Source organism: Gopherus evgoodei, chromosome 2 (assembly GCF_007399415.2).
Source record: "Gopherus evgoodei ecotype Sinaloan lineage chromosome 2, rGopEvg1_v1.p, whole genome shotgun sequence".
NCBI classification, from domain to species: domain Eukaryota; kingdom Metazoa; phylum Chordata; order Testudines; family Testudinidae; genus Gopherus; species Gopherus evgoodei.
Window position 1 is genome coordinate 147,777,258 of NC_044323.1, and position 22,320 is coordinate 147,799,577.

At 61.0% G+C, this 22,320-nt stretch overlaps 2 protein-coding genes across 2 annotated transcripts; one reads left to right on the top strand and one right to left on the bottom strand.

Annotated features, from left to right (window-relative positions):
• Nucleotides 1-1,454: 1,454 nt before the first annotated feature.
• Nucleotides 1,455-7,594, bottom strand: LOC115645001 (E3 ubiquitin-protein ligase MARCH5-like). The gene is made up of 8 exons (XM_030549415.1): nucleotides 7,490-7,594; nucleotides 5,563-5,732; nucleotides 5,418-5,507; nucleotides 3,825-4,027; nucleotides 3,250-3,380; nucleotides 2,762-2,945; nucleotides 2,241-2,410; nucleotides 1,455-1,774 (listed from the first exon to the last, which is right to left on the bottom strand). The coding sequence occupies exons 1-8, from the start codon at nucleotides 7,592-7,594 to the stop codon at nucleotides 1,619-1,621; spliced, it is 1,209 nt and encodes a 402-aa protein (XP_030405275.1). The 3' UTR covers nucleotides 1,455-1,618.
• A 141-nt stretch (nucleotides 7,595-7,735) lies between these two features.
• On the top strand, nucleotides 7,736-19,048 carry ACTR1B (actin related protein 1B). Its single transcript, XM_030551813.1, has 11 exons — nucleotides 7,736-7,872; nucleotides 11,690-11,754; nucleotides 12,566-12,641; nucleotides 13,385-13,510; nucleotides 14,242-14,366; nucleotides 14,809-15,025; nucleotides 15,280-15,372; nucleotides 15,719-15,893; nucleotides 16,757-16,818; nucleotides 17,286-17,326; nucleotides 17,624-19,048. The coding sequence occupies exons 1-11, from the start codon at nucleotides 7,825-7,827 to the stop codon at nucleotides 17,724-17,726; spliced, it is 1,131 nt and encodes a 376-aa protein (XP_030407673.1). The 5' UTR covers nucleotides 7,736-7,824; the 3' UTR covers nucleotides 17,727-19,048.
• Nucleotides 19,049-22,320: the final 3,272 nt, after the last annotated feature.

A 22,320-nucleotide genomic window follows, 5' to 3' on the forward strand; every position in this document is an offset into this window, starting at 1 on the left:
GGTGTGAGTGGCACCCAGGTGTCCTTAGGGGGCCTGATCTCCATAGCCGTGGAGACTCCAGACGATGGCAAATCCCACACCCGGGACATCAAACCTGACAACTGAACCCACCGCTCAGCATCTCCCCAACTGGCGGACACAGGACATGGGGGTGGGGGGAAGGTGGAAGTTCAGCATGGGCTATGGGAAGCTGTTGGGGCACTGAGGGCTCAACCTGGAGGAAGAGTGGGACCCGTGAGGGGGCGCAGAGCCCAGTCTGACCCCAGCGAGCAGGACAGAGACTCGCCCCCCACCTCATCCCACGCCCGGGATTAAAAGCTGCCGCTCCTGGGAGAGGGCACCGTGCTGGGGCCCCCTGGCCTGGGCTAGGATTGACGCATGGCCAGTGGGCTCAGCCCCTGGACACAGCTGGGGGCGGCTGCCCCCCACCCCGCAGGAGCTGCATTTCCCCTCACTTGGCCAGCAAAGCCCTTTGTACACTGCTCCCCAGCACCTCCAGCAGAACAGCCTGACAGCTGCTCCATGCCGGGCTCTCTGTGCCAGGCATCCACTGTGGGTTGCTCGAAGCCCCCAGGAAGTATCCCCCAGACACGGCCTCACAGGGCTGAGACCCACCTCCAGGGTGTGAAGGGAGCTCACGCAGGGCAGCCCAGTCACCTGTGGCCCCTCAGCGGGTGTCTGTGGGCTGCTGGAAGGGGCTGTTCCCAGCTCCGCCGCCCCGGCTCACACCATCCAGCTAGGGGAGCAGAGGAGAAATGCCAGGGGGCTCCCCCAGTGGTAACAGGGCAGCCAACGTAGCGAGCGGTTGTGGCACCTCTCAAGCCGCAGCAAAGGAGCCGTAAAGCACCCGGGAAAGGTGGCAGACAAAAACATGGGCACCAGGACAATCCAGGCTCAGGCCTGCATCAGCCGCAGGGCCCGGGGGAGTCAGCACACAAGCTTGGAGGGGACAGCAGGGGCAGGGCCCCAGTCTAGGATGCAGCAGTCCCAGGTTCGATTCCCTGCTCCACCCCAGGGAGCTTGGTACAGAGGCCGGGGGGTGAACACTTCACCCCGCATGGCAGAGCACCCCTGCTCTGGGGACGTGGGGGGTCAGGGACGGATCTGTCCCTGCTCAGGGAGGTGGAGAGAAAACCCCTTCCCGGCCGCAGGAAGCCCCATGAGGCCAGAGGAAAAGGGAGACACCAGCCCTGCCGATAACCGGACTGGTGCCAGGTGCCCAGACACTGTGGGGACATCTGCATGGCCCAAGGGGCAGCAGCTCACAGCTCTCCCAAGCCAGGGGACACTGAGGGGCCAAGCTCCCAGGATAGCCCCCTTGCCAACGCTCCCAGCTCCACATGCCTGTGGAAGACAGGGAGAGGATCAAGTCACGCAGTATCAGGGAGCTCCCGCGGGTGGGAGGGGAGACACACACACACACGCTCCCCGGAACGACGCCCAGACACATCCTGCGCTGTTCAAACAAGGTTTATATTTCCAGTGGCTATTTATAAAGGGGGCAGGGCCAGGGCTAGGAGACAGCCTTCCAGGGCAGGGCTCTGTCCCCAGGCTGTGACTGCAGGGCACGGCCCGACACACGGGCCAAGAAGCTGCGAGCAGGGGCCAGGCCCCAGGCCTAGCTGAGGTTGCCCTCGGTGCTGCTGTCCTCGTCCAGGGGCGCTGGGCCCGGCTCCAGGTAGTCAAGGATGCGCCGGTTGGCCTGGAGCAGGTACTGCTGCTGTCTGAAGTAGACTTTGAGCACCCCCTTGATGGCCACAAAGGTGATGCCTCCCTGCGGAGGAGGGGAGGAGATGACGCCAGCTGCTGTGCCAGTCCTATGGCTCTGGGCATCCCGAGCACCACAGCCCCTCAGCCAGCTCCCTCCCCCAATGAGCACCAGGGACAGGGCTCCCCCTTGGAGCTCTGCTGGTGCCCTGATCCACACCCCCTGCTAGCCCAGCCCTGCAGTCCCCACTCAGCTCTGCCAGTGCCCCCCACTCCTGACCCGCAGCACCGGTGCTCCCACAAGCCGTGTGGGCAGTGGTGCAGGGCTAGCCTGCCGTTTCCATGGCAGTGAGCAGATCACAGACCGCCGAGGTTTCTGAGCTCGGACTCCCTGTGTCTGGGGTTCTCGGGCTGGGAGGCTTCAGCTGCCATAGGGCATGAGCTGCACTTGCTGGAGACTCAGCCCAGGCGCCTTGGGCAGTGCCCCACATGGGCGCCTCGCAGTGGCTGGCACAGCCCGGCCCTGGACTCACCAGGATGGTGCGCTGCAGGCTGGAGTCCACCCGCCGGAAGAGGAGCCTGCCCACCAGGCTGGCGACGGTGGGGAACACCAGGGCCCCGCACAGCGTTCGTGAGAGGGACAGGTGGTCGCTCTGGGGGCGGGACTCGGCCAGCAGCCCTGGGGACACCTGGCGCCCAATCCCTGGGGAAATGGGAAGGGAAACTGAGGCAGTGAACGGTTACTGCCACCCAGCTGGGGGGCTCAGACCTGAACCGCTCCCCACACCACCTGCCTCGGCCCCAGTGTCTGCCCCCACCAGCACTCTGCCCCTTGTCACTGTCTCTCCTCCCCCTGCCAGGCCACCAGCTGACAGTGCTGCTGCTAAGCTTCCCCTCCCCCCACGGCTCTGCCCCCTTAAATCCCTTTGCTGCCAGCCTGTCCCTGCCTCAGCTGAGTGGCAGCCATGCCCAACCCCTCACCAACCTGCCCACCCACTAGCACCACCAGGGCAGCCCCAGAGCCCCCATCCACCCCACCGGCGATGCCCCGCACCTGGCACCAGGGCCTGCAGGGCCTGCAGCTTGCTGGAGTACTTCCGCCAGACACGCAGCACGTAGTCCTCCCAGCGGATGAGCCTACCCAGTACCAGCATGACGGGGATGGTGGGCAGTCCCATGAGCAGGAAGAGGGGGTCTGCCCGCTCCATCACATCCAGCCCCTTCTTATGGCCAACTACCTGCAGCGGGGGAGGAGGCGGCTCAGAGTGCATGCAGAGAGCTGGGGTCCCTGCACTGGCCGGGCCAGTCACACCCCCGCAGCATGGGCACCGCATTGCCTTCTCAGGCCAATTCCTAACAGCACCCTGCCCACACCAGCTGCATGGCCCTAGCTGTGCCCCTACACAGCCAGCCTGGCACCCAGTAGCACCCATGGGTGCAGTCGCTCCAGTGTTCTTGCCTCTGTTCCGGAGCCTGGCGGAAGAACCAGCCCTGGCCCAGCTCGAGCCCCCTTTGGTGACCCCCCATCTGCATCATCATTACCTGCATCACCGTGACGGCCCCATAGGTGACAGCTGACCAGTACACCGTCCCCACCACAATGCCGGCCATGGCGAAGGGGCTGGCTCTGGACAGGATCTGGTCCACCTGGTGGAGGAAATACACCAGGGGCCCTGCAGGGAGATCAGAAACTCAGGCCATGCCACATACACACACACACACCCCTGTATTCCCTGGGACAGCCGCCCACGGAGGAGGCTCCAGACAGTTCCCAGGGACGAGGGCTGCCCCCACCTGCTCACAGGCAGGATCCCAGGGCTCTCAGCCCTTCCCCACCAGGCCAGACCAGGCCACAGCCAGAAATTTCACAGGCCTTACAGGCTAGTGGGTGGAGCACAAGGTCAGGAGCTAGGGACATGCCAGGGCATTGTGTCAACCTCTGTGCTCCAGGCAAAGCCTCTCCAGACACCCTCACTCTGCCCCTCATTAACTCCTTCACACCCACTCGCCCCATCAACCCCGTCTCCTGGTGCCCCTGGTCACGGTCCCAGGCAAACCAAGTCCTGGCCAGGACCCAGAGGGGCTTGTTGTGGACCCAGGCCCCCCGCCGCACTCACCCAGCTTGGGGAAGACGATGCGGTACTCAGTGCCACACTGTGGGCAGCTCACGCTGCCCGTGCTGTTGCCCTTCTGCTTCTCGTCCAGCCAGCGTTGCAGGCAGGCCTGGTGGATCCATTTGGTGGAGCCTTTGCAGCGGCAAGGGCAGACCCACTCGGCGGCCCGGTCCTCGTGCTCTGTGGCGAAGCAGACCCAGCAGTGCCTGGAGAGCAAAGAACGCATCAGGGAGCCAGGCACCCCCAGGGACCCATGCAGACCCGGGGGGCAGGGCCAAACTCTGGGCCACCCCACCCCAGAGAAGGGGGATCCCTAGGGGACCCAGTGCCTCTCAACTGCCAGGTTCCCCCCCCAGAATCATTCAGTCCCACCCCCATCCGGATCCTGCCAGGGCTCAGGCTCAGTGCAGGGCAGGTGGGACCCAGCCCTGTCCCACGTCCCAAGGGCCCCCACAGCCAGGCCAAAGGGGGAGGCTGGCAGGGGTGGCGGCAAGAGGGGAACATTCCACAGGGAGATCGGGCCGGGCCAGTGCTGGGTTTACAATGGGACCAGTGGCTCCGTGGAGCTGGCCCCATGCTCAGAAGGGGCCCCGGCCTGCTCTGCTCACATTGCGTCCTGAGACCCTGGCAGCCACTTGTTCCTCTCGGCCTGCTCACCCACTAGCAGAGGGCTCCTCTCTGCCCCCTGGCCCCACCCGCCAGCTCCCCTCTGCCCCCTGGCCAGACCCCAGGGCACCTCCGGCTCCGGGCCTCTCTGCTTCCCATCACCCGTGGGGCCTGGCCTGTTTCCCCAGAGCTGAGCTGCCTGGGACTGGTGCAGAAGCCTGGCAGGTCTTAGCTGGGCCCCTCCAGGCAAATGGGTCCTGAAGGAGCCCGGCCAGGACAGGCCCTGGCCTGTCAGATCCCATTGCTCCTGAGGGGCCGGAGTGATTCCCTGCCCCGGGACCAGCCCTGGCTGCACTGGCTGCTCAGCCCAGCAGACACAGTCACCCCCCAGTGGGCTGGTGAGCGCGCCTGGGAAGCAGGGGGTGGGGGAGTGGGTCTCTGGGGGGTCACTGGGCTATGGGGGGGGAAGATCTGTGTGTTGGGGCACTAGGGAGTGGAGGTTGTGGGGGGGGTGTACAGGGCGCTGGGCATTTCTGGCAGGGTCGGGGGGGCTCTGGCCATAGGGAATGGGGGGGCGTTCTGATATTGGGTTGGGGGAGGGGGCTGTGTGGCACAGCCTGGGTCCGCCTGCCAGGGGAAGGGACACGCTAGCAGCACATGGCCAGGCAGGCCACTGGACATCTGGTAACTTTCGGTTTGTAACTAGTGCCCTGGGCTGGGTGGGGCAGCCCCCCCTCCCTTCACCCTGGCCGGCCCCTCGCTCCGGGGACCGACAGCCCCACCGCCCCCACAAATCTGTTTGGTGCAGGGCCCATAAAAGGTTAATCCGGCCCTGGGCCGGCTCCAGCCCTTGGGGGGGGGGGCGGGCTCGGGCGCGGTGGGGGTTCAAGCCCGGCCAGGCTCGGTTCCGGCCACGGGGGTTGGGGCGGGGCGGGCTCGGTTCGGCCCGGGCGGTTCCGGCCGGGCCGGGGAGTGACCCCCAGCGCTCACCTCTCCTCGGCCGGCTCGGCCATGGCGGGCGCGCCGCTCACACCCCCGGGCGGGCCGCTCACGCCATCGCCGGCCCCCGGCCCGAGCGAGCGCGCAGCCAGCCGGGATCCGCGGGACGTTGCCGCTGGGCTGGGCCGGGTCGGGTCGCGGTTCTCCCCTAGCCGTTCCGCTGCGCCGCGCCTCCTCCCGCTCCCGGCTCTGGCACAGCTTAGCCCGGCCCAGCCTTGAGCCCGCCCCGGAGGGCGGCACGCCCTGATTCTGAACAAGCCCGGGTCTGGCCCGGAACAAGGGCAGGGCGCGCACAGCCCCGCCCGTCTAAGGCCGCGGGTAGGAGGGTTAATTCCACCTGGCTCTTGTGTGGGTGCCGCCTGTACAGCTCTACCCGGTCAGCAGCTTTATGCCCGTTTTGCAGATGGGGAAACTGAGGCACTACAAGAGGTACCACGGTCACCCAGCAGGCAAGGTGGCAGAGCGTGGACCTGAAGCCTGCGCTCCCCAGGCCCAGCTCAGTGCACTATCCATTAGGCCACACGGCCCCTACAGTGCCAGGCTTGTGCCCTGGCTGGAATGGCACCTGGCGCAGACATCGCTTGTTTGTATCACCGGTCGAAAGTGACGGCAAAACCGCCATGGACTTCACTTGCAGCCCAGTTTCCTGTCTGATGAGTATGGCACCCGGTTCAGGCCTTTCACACCAAAGCCTGCATCACACTGCGATCCCATTGTCGGTGCTCGATTTCCGGGCCCGCTTTGAACAGCCACCCACAACTTGAATTGTTTCCCATGACATCCCTCACAGATGGTCCCGGAAGACACCATCATGGCCCCCATTGGTGCGGGACGTCCTGTGGGTCTGCAAAGCCAGAAGTGAGCGTGCAGTGTTTGCACTGTTCACAAGGTCGATCAAGTGTTCTGTGGGTGTCATGCTGCTGGCTGAGATGGCGGATGGTGAGACGTACCACGCGGGTACTAAAAAAAGGTGCAAAAATTATAAGCTGTGGATGGTATTATGGGATGGAGAAAGGTGTGCTGGGAACTTGATCACTAGCTCCCAGAGATCCCTGTTGTTTCTACCCCATGACACTTTAAAAACTTTCCCAGGTTAGGCCCCGATCCTGAGAACTGTTCTGCACAAAGGTGAGCTCACTTGGAGGAGCTTGCAGGACCAAGGCTTTACTGTGAAACTACCATGGACTTCCCAGGCCAGCAGCGCTGCCACCTCTGGCGGGCACCCAGTGATCTCTTGCTCTGGGAAGGAGGACATGCAAGTCTGGGATGAGGAATCAGAGGAGGAGCGATAGAAAAGACAGATGAGGTCCCATCCCCCCAGCTAGGACCAGTGCAGGAAAGGTCTCTTCTGTCTGTGCTCCAGGAAATATACACTATGATTAATTCTCACCTATGGACCCACCTAGAAAATAAACAGAGAGCCGGCTGGTGTTTCCAGTCTTTGCCCTTTGGCTGAAGGTATTAGAACAATAGCTTATATTTCTATATTGTGTTCCACCCTTAAGTGCATTGCAACCTGTATACTGAAATGCAGCCACCTCTGGAGTGGAACGCAACAGACGTTTAACAGAGCACAGTAACACCACATAATTGTTGGTGACAGGCAGTGAAGAAGTGTAGGGCCTTGCTTTGCTCACACAGTAGTTATAATTGATTTGTATTGCTGTGGTGCCTAGCCATCGCCGGGTACAGGCATGGAGCAGGAACCCATCATAGCAGGGGCTGTACAAATACAGAACAGAAAGGCAGACTCTGCTCCCTGATGTGTGTGGAGGTGGGATAGCCTTAGGCTCATAGACTTGTAGACCAGAAGGGACCACCATGGTCATCTAGTTAGACCCCCCACCCCACCTCCTGCCATTGGGATCCGGCCATTAGCCCTGGCACCGCCTAGGCTGAGATCCCAGCACAGACCCTGGGCCTAGCTCACCACCCAGCTCCTGCTAGTAGGCGCTAGCCAATACCTGATACCCACAATGCAAAGGGACAGCGGCTCCTCCCCCCAGGGGAAGAGGTGGAGGAGGAGGTGGGTCGCACATGCGCACACGCCTCTCCATCCCTACCCTCCAAGCCACGGGGCGGGGCGAGAACAGAGCCATGACATCACTCTCCCCAAGCAGGGCAACCAGGCTTGATGCGGAAGGCCCGCCTCCGACGCCGCGCTCCATTGGTCGGCTGTCAAACCTGTCGCCCCGCCTCTCCCGGGCCCCCTTCACCTTCCGCCTGTCACTCGGGCCCAAGGGAGGCGTCGATTGGCTGAGCGGGGCCCCGCCTCTTGCGCGGCTCCCGAGGGCCGGTTTGGTTGCGCAGGGTGGGTGGTTGCGGGGCGGCGGCGCCGAGTGTGACTGAACCGGAGGAGCGTCCCCCGCCCGGCGGCCCCGCCCCGCCCCGCCCGGCCATGGAGTCCTACGACATCATCGCCAACCAGCCCGTGGTCATCGACAATGTGAGCCCGGCGCGCGGGCAGGGGGGGCTGTGGGGGTGGAGCGGGGGGGTCGCTGGGCACGGGGGGGCGGGGAGGCTCGTAGCGTGTCTGAATGGCCCGCCGCGCCCCCCCTGCCCCGCGCGCTGTGGGACTCGCGGCCGCCCGGGGCTGCGCTGGAAGGCGCGGGGGGATTTTCACCAGCGCCGGCTGCAGCCTGAAGCCCCCGGTGTTAGTGAATCTCCTGTCGCTGTCACGTTTCCGCCACTCGCCGGCCTGCCTCGCAGCACGTTGGTGCCCCCCTCTCGCGTACAGCGCCTTGCACTGAAAGGCCTCGTTGTGTCAGCCCCAGATCCCTGCCCTACAGGCTCACCAAGGCCTCGGTGCTGAGGACCACTTCGCAGGAGGCCCCACGGCCTCCCCCAGGCCGCACCGCCGCTTGCCTCTCAAAATACCCCATTGCACCGCTCTCTAGGAGACCCACAGCCGGGGCCCTAGGGCTTTCTGTCCATGCTGCTCCCCCTGGCACCCCTAAGCATCCAGCTGCTGGTGGGAGGGTCCCTTACTCTGTGGCAGTGTAACACCCTTCTCCCTGTGCTGTCACCTTGGGGCATTTCTTCTTGCAGCTGAAGAGTTGATTAAGCTGAACTAACTTTTCCGTCCAGTTCTCTCGCTTCTGTGTGGCTGGTCCCTTGGCTTAGAACCATCCTCGCTTTTTGAATGGGTTCTGCTCTCCTGTTGCTAGCAGCTCTTTGCTGTGTGTGACTCCGCACATGACTTCTTCCAGAGCTGCCCCGGGTGAGAGTCATGGAATTTGGCTAGAAAAATCTGGCCAGACTTTTGAAGCAGCAGTCGCTGATGTGTCCCTGCTTCTGAGTCTGGGCCCCACGTATCTGCAGCTCTGGAGACCCAGCTGCACTCTGCTTTAGAGAAGCTTTCATTCGATCTTCTCCCTCTGTGGATCCAAAGGCTCTGGGTTACAATGCGTCGGGTGTTTAGATCCAGCCAAGCCTTACTCTAAAGCGTCTAATCCTTATAGCCTTCTATAACACCTGGGGGCTACAAGACAGGGTGACAAACTTATCTGTGTCAAACAAAGACCCCAGACGTCTCCATGTCAACTAGCTGGGGTGAAGATCTTCTTGCCTGTAGCGTACCACATGCCTGTTTTCTCCTTTGCATGTGACGGTGGGGACACAGAGCAGGCTAATTCTGGCTGGTTTGCTTTGGAAGTGTGGCTGTCCGTGTGTTCCTGTGCACAGAAGGTGTTGGACAACTGGATTTGCACTGTGCCTGTGTTAAGGGTGTGGCTAGGGAAGAGTTCTTGCTTGCTCATGCTGTGAATCATTTGTAATGGGGCAAGGAGAAGCTGACGAGCCAGAGATGGATTTTGGAACCGTTCCTGGGAGGTTGGCAGGAGAGAAGTGGCCTCTGGTGACCGTGCCCCTCCCTGGTGGCTGCTGCCTGCTGGGTTTACAGTGGGGTTTTGCAGCGGCTGCTGCTGAGGAGAGGCAACATTCAGCTTAACCTCCTCATTCAAAAGGAGTTTCAGCGCAGGCTTGGCTTGAGTGCTGTGAGGTTTGTCTTCCTCCGGTGGGTGCAGCCAGCCCTGGGTCTGCAGCTGCAGAAAACCTCTGTCTTTAGCCAGCTCCACTGGCGGGACCCCCTCAGCAGGGCAAAGATGGTCTTTGCTTGTTTACTCCGTCACATAACAGAAGAACTGGGGGTCACCAGTGAAATTAACAGGCAGCAGGTTTAAAACAAACAAAAGGAAACATTTCACACAGCGCACAGTCAACCTGTGGAACTCCCTGCCAGAGGATGTTGTGAAGGCCCAGGCTATAACTGGGTTCAGGAAAGAGCTAAATAAGTTCATGGGTGACAGGCTATTAGCAGGATGGGTAGGGACACAACCCCAGGCTCTGGGTGTTCCTAGGCTTCTGGCTACCAGAAGCTGGGAATGGGCGACAGAGGACAGATCACTTTCTGATTACCTGTTCTATTCATTCCCTCTGCAGCATCTGGTACCAGCCACTTTCAGCAGAGAGGATACTGGGCTAGATAGACCATGGGTCTGACCCAGTTTGGCCGGTCTTATGTTGTTGTGATTTGGAGGGTACTCCTGGCTCTGCCACTGATTCCACGTGACCTTGAGTGTGTCGCTTCCCCTCTCAGTGCCTCAGTTTCCCCATTTGGGAAGTGAGAATAGTGACTGACCCACCTGCTGGGAAAGCGCGTTGCTGGAGTGGCTGGCACTGCAGAGGGGAACGAATGCTGCCAGGCCCGTGAGTGGGGCTGTGGCCTATCAGAACTTACAGCTCTTCTTGTGGAAATTTCCACTGCATGTGTCCGACGAAGTGGGTATTCACCCCCGAAAGCTCATGCTCCAATACGTCTGTTAGTCTATAAGGTGCCACAGGATTCTTTGTCACTTTCTACAGCTCCAGACTAACACGCCTACCCCTCTGATACTTGGCTCTTCTTGTGGTCGCTGACAGTGTGAGCCAGGCCTGGCCTAGGGAAAGATGGGTTGGGGGGTGGCCCAGCCCGGGGACAGAATGGGGGAAGGGAGCGGCTCGGCCTGGGGACAGACTTGGGATGACTGAGCCCGAGAGTAACTGTTTAGCTTGTAGGTTTTAAACAAGTGTTTGGATCAGCCAGAAGGCTGGGTCTCATGGGCCATATCTGCCTCCTCTTCCCAGTCCTGGCTGGGAGTCTCTGCTTGGCCCCCTTCACTTGTTCCCATGGCAGCAGGGCTGACAGTGGCTCCTGTAGCCTGTAGGCACAAGGTGTGGGGCAGAATGAGACCCCCACCAAGACTCCAGCCTGCCCTGCACCTTGTGCCTGCAAGGACAGGTGTCACCAGTCCTGCAGCAGCACAGGGAACCAGCCTCGCTGTCACAGGCCCAGTCACTCACTCCTGTGACTGGGGCTGCCCCAGCAGCCGTACAGCAGCAGGGGGGCCTCCCCTGCAGCCAGGGGCTCCCCCTCCCTGCTCCTCTTAGTCCTGCCTGGGGGTCTGCTCGATTATGTGAACTCCTTTCTTGTGTGAGCTACCCAGGGCACAGGGCAGGGATTCGGCTAATGCCGAGCTGTGGCGCATGGGGTTTCGGGTAGATGGACGGTGTGGGCTGGAGGTTACCGGTAAAGGAAAACACATAATGCAGCTCTAGTTTCTAGCCCTACACTGGCTTTTCTGGGACTTTCTAGCCTCAGTTTGGTTTTCGCAGAGGCTCAGCGAAATGTCCAGTGCAAAGGGGGTGTTGGACTGGGTCCCCAGCTTCCAGGGAGGCAGCAGCTTGCTGTGCCGTGCGGTGCCAGGGAACAAGGTGTGGGGTGTCCTTGGGGGAGTTTCCCCTGGTGCGCACGGCCAGGGTCCCTCCTGCTGTGAGCAGGCACCTCAGGGAGCCCTGAGAAGTGTCACAAGGGGTGACCCAGGTGCTGCGGCATTCTGCTGTGGTCCCTGAGCCATAGAAGTGAAATTGACTAGGAGCAGTAAAGAAACTGAGGAGTTGCCTTTCCTCATCTCAGCTGAGTGAAGTGCCCAAAGCAGACTGCCTGGCTGGAGAAACATCGTTAGCTTCATCTTTAATGAGTGAGCGGAGGGGCTGCTGGGCCCCTCAGATCTCTGATGTGTTCATCCTCTCATGCCTGGGGCAGGGCTGGGCTGTTCTCCAGCTGAGACCCAGGAGGAATAAAGGACTTGCTGGGGGACATGCAGGGAGCCTGACCCCTGGGCTGGCCATACTCTAAGTGTCCCCGTTCAGAGTCTTGGGACTCATGTTGGCTGAGCTAGGTGCATGGAAAGGGGTTGTTGAACAGCTGTTTGTGCTTTCCCCAGGGTTCCGGGGTTGTCAAGGCTGGCTTTGCTGGTGACCAGATCCCGAAATACTGCTTCCCAAACTAGTGAGTATGTCCACCCGGACAGGGGTTTTGCTGTCAGCATCTGGTCATTATCTCAGCACAGGCGAGTGATCCGCAGCGGGGTCACCCCACAGATTCCAGCCAAGTCAGCGGGAGCAGCATCGGGCCCTAAAAGGTGGGGGGTGGGGCCTCCTAGCCTCTCTGTCGAGAGCTGAGTGGGGATCTCCAAGGGCAGCCGTGTCTGCAGAGCCACGGCCGTGCCCGCAGCTGGGCTCTCAGCACTTCCCCTGACGCGTTTGCCTCTCTGCCGCCCAGCGTAGGGCTGTGTCAGAAAGAGCTGGTGTGTTACAGCGTGACGCCTCTGCCAGCCTCCTGAGCTGGGCCTCCTGGGGCCTGCTGGGATCCAGGACCAGACTGGGTCAGATCGAGGCCCCTGTGAATGAAGCCACCTGCTGTCCTGCCCTCGGCTGCCTGACCCAGAACTCCGTGTGCCACACCCTGCCAGCTGGGGCGCTGTGCCCAGACCCAGGGTGTGGCGTGGGAGGGGCATGCAGTGCCCCCAGGATGTGTCTGGGGGGCGGCGCTGGAGCAGAGGCAGTACGTGTTAGGCTCTCATTGTCCATTGCCTGTGAGCCGCTGTCATCCCTGAGATGCTGATCCTGCTCTGTGCCCCCTCCCCACTGGTGAGTGATTAACGCCAGCCAGCTCCTCCTAGGCTAGGGCTTGTCTGTTTCACCCCATCCCCTGCCCCCTGAGTTGGGGGTGGGGTCTGTCGGCTCCTTGCGAGGCCCATTTCCTCCCCTTGGGGTGGGTGAGCTGCAGCCCCACTAACTGGTTCTCTCTCTCTCGCCAGTGTGGGGCGCCCAAAGCACGTCCGGGTCATGGCGGGGGCGCTGGAGGGGGATCTCTTCATTGGCCCCAAAGCAGAGGTAATGGTGCAGCCCAGCCCCCTCCGGCCACTTGGGGGTCTCAGCCCCCTTTTCCCCCCCGCCTCAGGCACAGGTTGAACAGGCAGGGGGCAGATCTCCAGCTGCACGGCAGGAGTTGGCAGCTGCTGGGGTTAAAGGTTGCCAGTTCCCCAAGCACATGCACCTGTCTACCGTGGCCAGGTGCATTGTGGGAGCTGTGCAGAAAGTGTCTCCCATTGGGCTCCCCCTGGCCAGCCTGCCTTCCCCTGCAGCCTGCACCCGGCGGTGCTGCCAGGCCTGGAGAGTGGCTTTAGTGGGTTTGCCTCCCAGGACCCGCACATGCAGCCTCGCCACGGGAATGGGGTGGTGGCTCAGCATCAGTGCTGGCCTCAGGTCAGCACTAGGGGGCGCTGTGCTGCCAGGAGTGGGTGAGGAGCTCAGTGTGGTGCTCGTCTCTCAGTCTGGGCTGGCCCCGGCACCCCAGGGCAGCACTAGGGGGCGCTGTGCTGCCAGGAGTGGGTGAGGAGCTCAGTGTGGTGCTCGTCTCTCAGTCTGGGCTGGCCCCGGCACCCAGGGCAGCACTAGGGGGCGCTGTGCTGCTGGGGGGCAGGTGAGGGGCTCAGTGGGGCGCTCTCCCCTCAGGGCTGGCCCCAACACCCCAGGGTGGCACTAGGGGGCGCTGTGCTGCCAGGGAGGCCTCTCTGCCTTGGCATCCCGCTCCAGGTGTGTCGTGACCCGGGTCCAGTCGCTCCCTCTGCCGGCAGGAGCACCGGGGCCTGTTGTCCATCCGCTACCCCATGGAGCATGGCATCGTCCGGGACTGGAATGACATGGAGCGGATCTGGCAGTACGTGTACTCCAAAGACCAGCTGCAGACCTTCTCCGAAGAGGTAACGGGCTGTGGGGCGGGGTGGCCGGATCCCTCGGGGGTCTCCCCCATCACTTATCTTGCCACCAGCCCAGGGCTGAGTTTCTGGGATGGACACAGCTGCTGCGCCAGTGTCTCGGCTGAGGCTAGACATGAGACCTGGGGACTGTCCCCTGGACCTGAGCGGAACACTGGTGTGGACGTGGGGCCATCCGCTGGCTATACAATCCCCTTAGTGAGGGCCTGGGGCTGGGCTCCCCACCCTGGAGTGAGCACGGCCCTTTGGCACCAGGCCCAGCTCCCCTGCTGTGTTCAGTCTCTCTCCTGATCCATCCTTTGCCTGTCAATGGCCAGGGGCTATCTAGTGGAATGGGGGGGTGGTGACTTGGACACCTGGGCTGAGACCCCCCCAGTTCGTGTCACCCAGGCCCTGAGTGACTGTGGGGAGGTGAATTCAGTCGCCTCGTCTCGGCTGCGTTTAAACTGGCAACTTGCAAGAGAGAGGCTCCGGCCCCCCAGCTGGCCTGGGCTTCAGCTCTGCCAGCCGGGTCCCCAGCTACACCTGGTCCCGGGCTCTGGGCCACTGTTACCTCTTGCCCAGGCCTGTCCACGAGGCGCTTTCCTGGGCTGCATCTGTCAGCCCACGAGCCGGAGGTGGGGGTGGCTGTGGACCAAGCCACCGGCCTGGGGGGTGGCTCCCCTTCCATGCCACTGGAGCCCCTATCTCGGCTAAATGGGTGTCCTGCCCCCCAGCACCCAGTTCTCCTGACGGAAGCCCCCCTAAACCCCTGCAAGAACCGTGAGAAGGCGGCCGAGGTTTTCTTCGAGACCTTCAACGTTCCAGCGCTTTTCATCTCCATGCAGGCCATCCTCAGCCTGTGAGTACTGGGCACCGCCCCCTGCAGTGCTGGGGGGCCCTTGGGAACACCGGGGCACTCTCCCCTCACAGGCAGCACAGTGATAGGGGGCACTGGGTGGCAGGGAGCAGGGCGTGTGCCCTGTTGGGTGGTTTGAAATCACCCCTGGATTGCGTGTGATTGGCCCAGAACCCGCAGCGTCTTTCACCCCAGTGTCCTGGGACCGACCCTCTGCCATGGGTACTGAAGGTCCTGCCTGGAACGCGTTGCTGGGTGCTGTTCAGTACTTGCTCTGTCACCCCCCAGAGGTGGCTGCCTCTTGGTTGGGGGATGCAGCCTTTTCCTGCCAGGCATGTGCTGTCTCAGTGCGCTCAGGCTGGAAGGGCCGATCACCGTGCTGGGCGCTTTCCAAAGCATCGGCAGGGCCGAGCTCACGGGTTCCTGGTGTCTCTCTCTGCTCCAGCTACGCCACGGGCCGCACGACGGGGGTGGTGCTGGATGCAGGGGATGGTGTCACACACGCGGTGCCCATCTATGAGGGCTTCGCCATGCCGCACTCCATCATGCGGGTGGACGTGGCCGGGCGGGACGTCTCGCGCTACCTCCGTCTGCTGCTGCGCAAGGAGGGCTACGACTTCCACACCTCGGCCGAGTTCGAGGTGGTCAAGATGATAAAGGAGGTATGGGGGGAGCTGCCCTGGGGCTGGGGGCTCACTGCAGGATGCCCCTGGGTCAGGGCCTGGGATGCGCCGCTGTCCAGCATTGGAGCCCCACTCTGCTCTGGCCTGCTGGGGTCCTGGGGCAAGACCCTGCTGGTCTGTGACATGGAGGCTGGGGTTCCTGCCGGCTGAGGCTCTGAGCCTCATGGCTGGTGCGGGTGGTGGGGCAGGGGTAAGTCCTGGCCTGGCCTCTCACCTGCTCTCCCCCGGCACAGCGGGCCTGCTACCTGTCCATTAACCCCCAGAAGGACGAGGCGCTGGAGACGGAGAAGGTGCTCTACAACCTCCCGGACGGGAGCACGCTGGAGGTAAGTGTTAGGGTGGGGGCAGATCTCCATGCCCTGGTGGCTCTGGGCGCTGGCTGGCCAGGAGCAACCTGTGCCCGGTTTGGTGGATTGTGCGCGGGGGCTGCGGGAGCCGGGCCTGGCTAGGTGGCGCGGTCTCCCAGGCAGGTGGCACTCCGTGTCTCAGGGACCAGAGCTTCTCCGTGAGGGCTGGCTCCATGTGACGCTGCACCTAGGATCCTGGGGCAGCTGGGGGGGCTGCTTCCACCAAGGCAGAGATGTAGGAGCCGGTGAGCCCCCTGGAGTTGCAGCCACATCCCCTTGGGGCCCCGTTACCCTGCGGTGCGGGGCTAACGTTGCTTTCTGGCAGGTGGGCCCAGCCCGTTTCCGAGCCCCTGAGCTGCTCTTCCAGCCGGACCTGGTTGGGGACGAGAGTGAAGGGATCCATGAGGTCCTGGCCTTTGCCATCCAGAAATCCGACATGGACCTGCGGCGGACACTCTTCGCCAACATCGTGCTGTCCGGCGGCTCCACGCTCTTCAAAGGTGCGGCCCCAAGCGAAGGACTTCAGCGCCTGCCCCCTCTGGCAGGGCCCGGCCCATGCAGCACAGCACCCAGGGGCTGGTCACGGCCCCGTGGCCTGGCCAGCCTGGTGCCTTGGTAGGGGGACATTTCTTTCCTGACCCTCTGCCCTGACACCTGCGGCTGAGCCTGGAGCACTGTGCCTGTTGTGCATGGTCTGGCCGGGAAGTTCCTCTGCTGCAGGATTGGGGGTGCTGGGATCCTCTGCCCCCTCTGAGGAATTTTGATGGGGGGGCCTCCCAGAGTGTCCAGCAGGGCTGACCCTTTGACTAGGGACAGTGCAGCCAGGAGGGTGGGTCTCTGATGAGCTCACAAGCTCTGCCCCACGGAGGCAGGATGTCATCAGGACCCCCTGGGAAGCGTTCCCCTCCCCCCATGGGCTCAGGTAGCATGGTGAGAGGGCCCCGACACCCCTTGCCTTTCCCAACCGCGATGATCCCTCAGTCCCCAGGGGAGGCAGGGAACCCCTCAGCATTCGGGGGGGAAACTGAGTCGCGTGCTCCCCAGGTCAGGACCTAGCTCTGCCCACTAGAGGGTGATCTCATCTCAGCCTGGGACTCCCTGACCTTGAGCCCGAGAGTGGCCATGCAATGGTCTGGCTGCACCACTCCTCCTGTAGTGCCTGGCGCTCCCGGGTGGAATCAGTCAGGGCCCCTTACCCTGCCCAGGGTCTGTGCACACCGGAGTGGGAGCTGCGGAAAGCGGGTGGCCTGGCTGGCTCCTCGAGGCGGCCCTAGCGCCCAGATTTCCAGCTGGTGCACGGGGACCCTTGTGGGGTGGGGGCAGGTCAGGGGCTCTCTGGTTAATGCCTGTGTTCCCCCTTCAGGGTTTGGGGACCGGCTGCTCAGTGAGGTGAAGAAACTCGCCCCAAAGGATGTCAAGATTAAGGTGAGGATTGGTGACGCTCTGGGACGCCCGCAGCACCCTTCTCCTGCTGCCCGGCCCGGCCCAGGGATCCCCTTGCCCCCTGCCAGCCCCTCCTGCTGTGATTCCCCTGGCACCGCTGCTTCCCCCGGGACACGAAGCTACGGTGTGTGCAGGTCCAACCCCCTGCCTGCTCCACAGCTTGGCACTCTTCTGGGCACAGCTCCCTGCACAGCCCCAACCAACTGCAGCCTCCTGGGCCATGCTTGGATCAGCTCCCCCCAGATCCGGGGGCAGTGCAGATGCTTGGGGCTCCAGGGAATCGCCCTGTGAACGGGGTGGGCCCAAGGATGGGGTGCCCTGGTGGGGCTGTGTGATGGGGGGTGCCCAACAGGGCAGTCCCATCAACCAGGTGCTGAGCCCCATTCCGGGGGGGGGTGGGAGGGGCTGTTACTGGCTGGGCTCTGGGCTGACCCTCTGCTTTCTTCCAGATCTCTGCCCCGCAGGAGCGACTGTACTCCACGTGGATCGGGTGAGTGTCCTCCCCAGGGCCTGGGTGTCTGCTCTGGGATCCGCCCTGCCCGGCTTTCCGGTGCCTCTAGATCTGCGGGGGGTGCCCTCTGCGTGGCCCAGGGACCAGGAGGAGCCCTGACTGGGTGGGAGGGAGCCATGCTGGGCCAGGACAGACTTGCTCTGTTCAAAGGGAGAGGGGCAGGCCCCTCTACCCCCTGCAGGTTGCAGGGCTGGCTGGGCACTGGGCCTTGTCCCCGCAGGGCTGTGTGTGGGGCAGGCGCCTCCAGCCCCTGGTGACTCTGTCTCTCCCCTGCAGCGGCTCCATCCTGGCCTCACTGGACACCTTCAAGAAGATGTGGGTGTCGAAGAAGGAGTACGAGGAGGACGGGGCGCGGGCCATCCACCGCAAGACGTTCTAGGTGCGGGGCCAGCAGGTGCAGCTGGTGGTTGTGGGAACTCGGCCAAGGCGTGCCCTTATGTTACTCCTTTCCAATCCAGGGCAGCTAGCAGCAGCCCTCCCCCAGGGCCTCGCCCTCCCTGCATCAGCTTCCGGCCTCCTTGGGGGAGCAGGGCAGCCCCCTCATTCCCCCCATCAGCTGGACCCCTCCGAGCCTCTCATCTGTGCGCACATGGCCCCCAGGCCCGGCCTTGATCCCTGCTGCCCTGGCCGCGCCCTGCACCTGTGGGGATGGGCAGGGCCCCTCGGCTCTGCGCAGGCAGCCTCAGCCCTCAACCCCCCGCTGCCCTCAGAGCCCCTGGGGCCCCAGCCTGCTTAGCAATCCTTGGGAGCCCAGCAAGGGGATCTGAGGGCAGCGACCCCATGGGAGTTGGGCTTTGGCCTGAGGGTAGATAGGGCTCTAAGGGGCTTCTAGTCCCAGGCTAGATCCTGGGTCCTGCCCTAGGAGAGCCCGCCTGGGGCGCATAGATCCAGCACCCACTGCCAGGCCCCAATGGCTGCCCTCAGCCCTTGCTGCAGAGGAGGGGTGGGAGCCCCGAGAGGCCTGCAGCAAAGCCCTGGTGGCACCAGGCTCCTCCCTGTTCAGGGCCGTGTTGGGGCCAAGCTCCTTCCAACAGGGGGCCCTGTGCAGCTGGCTCTGCCCTTGCTCCATGGGCACCTACCTGGTGCAGACTCACTGCGGAGGTCCGGCTTGCTCTGGCCCAGGCAGGGGTGTGGCTGCCCCCCCCCCCAAAGCCCCAGGGGGGCGTCCCAGTCACAGCCCCTAGCTCGCCGCCCAGAGAGCAGCTGCCTCATGGTGCTACACTAACCCCCTGCATTGGCCACCCCCCAGCCTCCTGTAGCCATGGCCTCTGGCCCTGTGCCTGGAGGGGGCCCCTGGAGCCCCGGGGGCAGGGCAGTGGTGTGCCTGGCCCTGTGGGGCTAGTACCTGGGTGCTCAGGGGCCTGTGGGGCAGGGCTGTACCAACCCTGGATTGGAAAGGGGTGAACCCCGAACTTGTTTTTAAAGGGCAGCAACTCAATGACCTGCCCCAGAGCGAGGTGAGGGGCCAGCTGGCGCCTGGAGGGGCAGAGCTCAGCTCTCTGGCCCTGGGCTAGTGGCCTGTGTCTGTATCTCGGCTTCTCCCCTTATCCCCCTGCTGGAGCCCTGGACCCCGACGCCCAAGCAGCGGCAGTCAAAGCAACTAGCGGCCCCCGCCCAAGCCTGGCTGCAATGTACAAAACTGAACACAGTTGCCTGTATTTTTTTTTTTGTAAATTCATTATAGTAATAATTATAAATTAACCCCTTGTGTCCTGTGTGTCTGTCTTGGAGCCCCTCCCCCACCTGAGTTCAGCACGGGACTCTGGAGGCAGGGAGTAACAGGAGCTGGTTTGGCTGGAGATGGGCCTTGCTCATAGGCTCAAGGGAAGCCCTGGGGGTCTGTGGTTCTGGGGCCCAGCTGTGCCTGGCCCAGAGCAGAGCCTTACACCAAGCCCCTCTGCAGGCTGGCCAGGGCCTTAACCCTCCCCCCTCCTGCCCCCCTTCGCCTTGGCAGCAGGTAAAACTACGGGCTGGGCCTGAGCAGCAGAGCAGGAGGGGGAATCTATGCAGAGTTGCTACAGGAGGGGACCCTCCTCTTGGGTTGCTGAGCCAAGCTCTGGGGTCTAAGCAGCTGCTGCCTATGTGGGTGCCCCAAAGCTCTGTGGTGAGTGGCTGCTGCTTGCATGGCCCTGAGCTCTGCACTCAGGTGAATGGGGGCAGCAGTTGCACTCCACTGACCCTAAATGACCTTGCCCCAGTCTCCCCCTGCCCAGGCCTTTGCTGGCTGCACCTGGCACACCTACCAGTTTGTCATGGACAGAGCCATCTGGGGGGCCTGTGCTGCTGCCCATGGAACCAGCTTCTCTCAGGGCCTGGGCCCCCCACCTCACATGTAGGAGTCACAGCCCCAGCTTGGGCTAGGAGCTGGGCCCAGCTAGCACTCTTCCCTCCCCCCCCTCCCCCCCAGCTGCCTGGGCCCCAAAGCCCAGAGGCCTGGTGACAGCCCAGCCGGGCCCCGCCCTCCTGCAGTGCTCGACAGCTATTGGGCTGTGTGGAGGGGAGCAGGAGCTGCTGGCTGCCCTTTTGTACCAGCCCTGTGGAGTGGCCCAGGACAGGCAGCTCGTGCTGCCCTAGCCAAACCGCTGGCCAGTGCCAGCGGAGCCTGCTCTGTGCCCACAAACAGGCCACTGGGGATAGCAACGCAGCTGGCTGTGGGGAGTGCAGTGCCCCCATGTGGAGAAGGGCTGCATGTGCCCCCCCCAGCCGTGCTGTAGGGAGCCCCTGAGGGAAACCCTCCAGGTTCCTCTCACTCAACTAGCCAAAACTTGGGAGCATGAGGAGCTGGGGCTTTGTGTGCTCAGGACCCCAGGTCCCCCTTTGCCCCACTAGCCCTGCAGCAGGAGGCACATGGTCTTTAATGGCCCCAGCACAGCTCATGTGGCCACCTCCCTCTCCATGGGTTCTGCTTGGCCCCTCCCATCCCCCTCAGAAGCAGGAAGCTGCTAAACCAGAGGTAGGCAACCTATGGCACAGGTGCTGAAGGCAGCACGTGAGGTGATTTTCAGTGGCACTCACGCTGCCCAGGTCTTGGCCATTGGTCCATGGGGCTCTGTATTTTATTTTAATTTAAATTGAAGCTTCTTAAACATTTTAAAACCCTTATTTACTTCACATACAATAGTTTAGTTCTATATTATAGACTTATAGAAAGAGACCTTCTAAAAATGTTAAAATGTATTACTGGCACATGAAACCTTAAATTAGAGTGAATAAATGAGGACTCGGCCCAGCACTTCTGAAAGGTGACTAAGCCCTGTGCTAAACACTCCGTGGGGCCCCTGGAGATACGAAAGGTGCACTTAAAGATAATAAAGTCATTGCAGAGAAACTAAATGGATTCTTTGCTTTAGTTTTCACAGCTGAGGATGTTAGGGAGATTTCCAAACCTGAGCTGGCTTTTGTAGATGACAAATCAAATTGTCACAGATTGAGGTGTCACTAGAGGTGGTTTTGGAATTAATTGATAAACTTAACAGTAACAAGTCACCGGGACCAGATGGCATTCACCCAAGAGTTCTGAAAGAACTCAAATGTGAAATTACAGAACTATTAACTATGGTTTGTAACCTGTCCTTTAAATTGGCTTCTGCACCCAATGCCTGGAAGATAGCTAATGTAACACCAATATTTAAAAAGGGCTGTGGAGGTGATCCTGGCACTTACAGATTGGTAAGTGTAACGTCAGTACCAGGCAAATTAGTTGAAACAATAGTAAAGTATAAAATTGTCAGACACATAGAAAAACAAAGTGTTGGGCAAAAGTCAACATGATTTCTGTAAAGGGAAATTCTTACTAATCTATTAGAGTTCTTTGAAGGGGTCAACAAATGTGGACAAGGGGGATCCAGTGGACATAGTGTACTTAATTTCCAGAAAGCCTTTGACAAGGTCCCTCACCAAAGCCTCCTACGTAAATTAATCTGTCATGAGATAAAAGGGAAGGTCCTTTCATGGACTGAGAACTGGTTAAAAGACAGGGAACAAAGGGTAGGAATTAATGGTAAATTCTCAGAATGGAGACGGGTAACTAGTGGTGTTTGCCAAGGGTCAGTCCTAGGACCAATCCTATTCAACTTATTCATAAATGATCTGGAGAAAGGGGTAAACAGTGAGGTGGCAAAGTTTGCAGATGATATTAAACTGCTCAAGATAGTTAAGATCAAAGCAGACTGTGAAGAACTTCAAAAAGATCTCACAAAATTAAGTGACTGGGCAACAAAATGGCAAATGAAATATAATGTGGATAAATGTAAAGTAATGCACATTGGAAAAAATAACCCCAACTATACATACAATATGATGGCAGCTAATTTAGCTACAACTAATCAGGAAAGAGATCTTGGAGTCACTGGAGATAGTTCTCTGAAGATGTCCACGCAGTGTGCAGAGGCGGTCAAAAAAGCAAACAGGATGTTAGGAATCATTAAAAAGGGGATACTTAATAAGAGACTCTCTTATTGCCCTTATGTAAATCCATGGTACGCCCACATCTTGAATACTGCATACAGATGTGGTCTCCTCACCTCAAAAAAGATATACTGGCACTAGACAAGGTTCAGAGAAGGGCAACTAAAACGATTAGGGGTTTGGAATGGATCCCATATGAGGAGAGATTAAAGAGAGACTGGGACTTTTCAGCTTGGAAAAGAAGAGACTAGGGGAATATGATAGAGGTCTATAAAATCATGAGTGATGTGGAGAAAGTGAATAAGGAAAAGTTATTTACTTGTTCCCATAATACACAAACTAGGGGCCACCAAATGAAGGTAATGGGCAGCAGGTTTAAAAGAAATAAAAGGAAGTAGTTCTTCACACAGTGCAGTTAACCTGTGGAACTCCTTGCCTGAGGAGGTTATGAAGGCTAGGACTATAACAGGGTTTAAGAGAGAACTGGATAAATTCATGGAGATTAATTTATTAATGGCTATTAGCCAGGATGGGTAAGGAATGGTGTCCCTGGCCTCTGTTTGTCA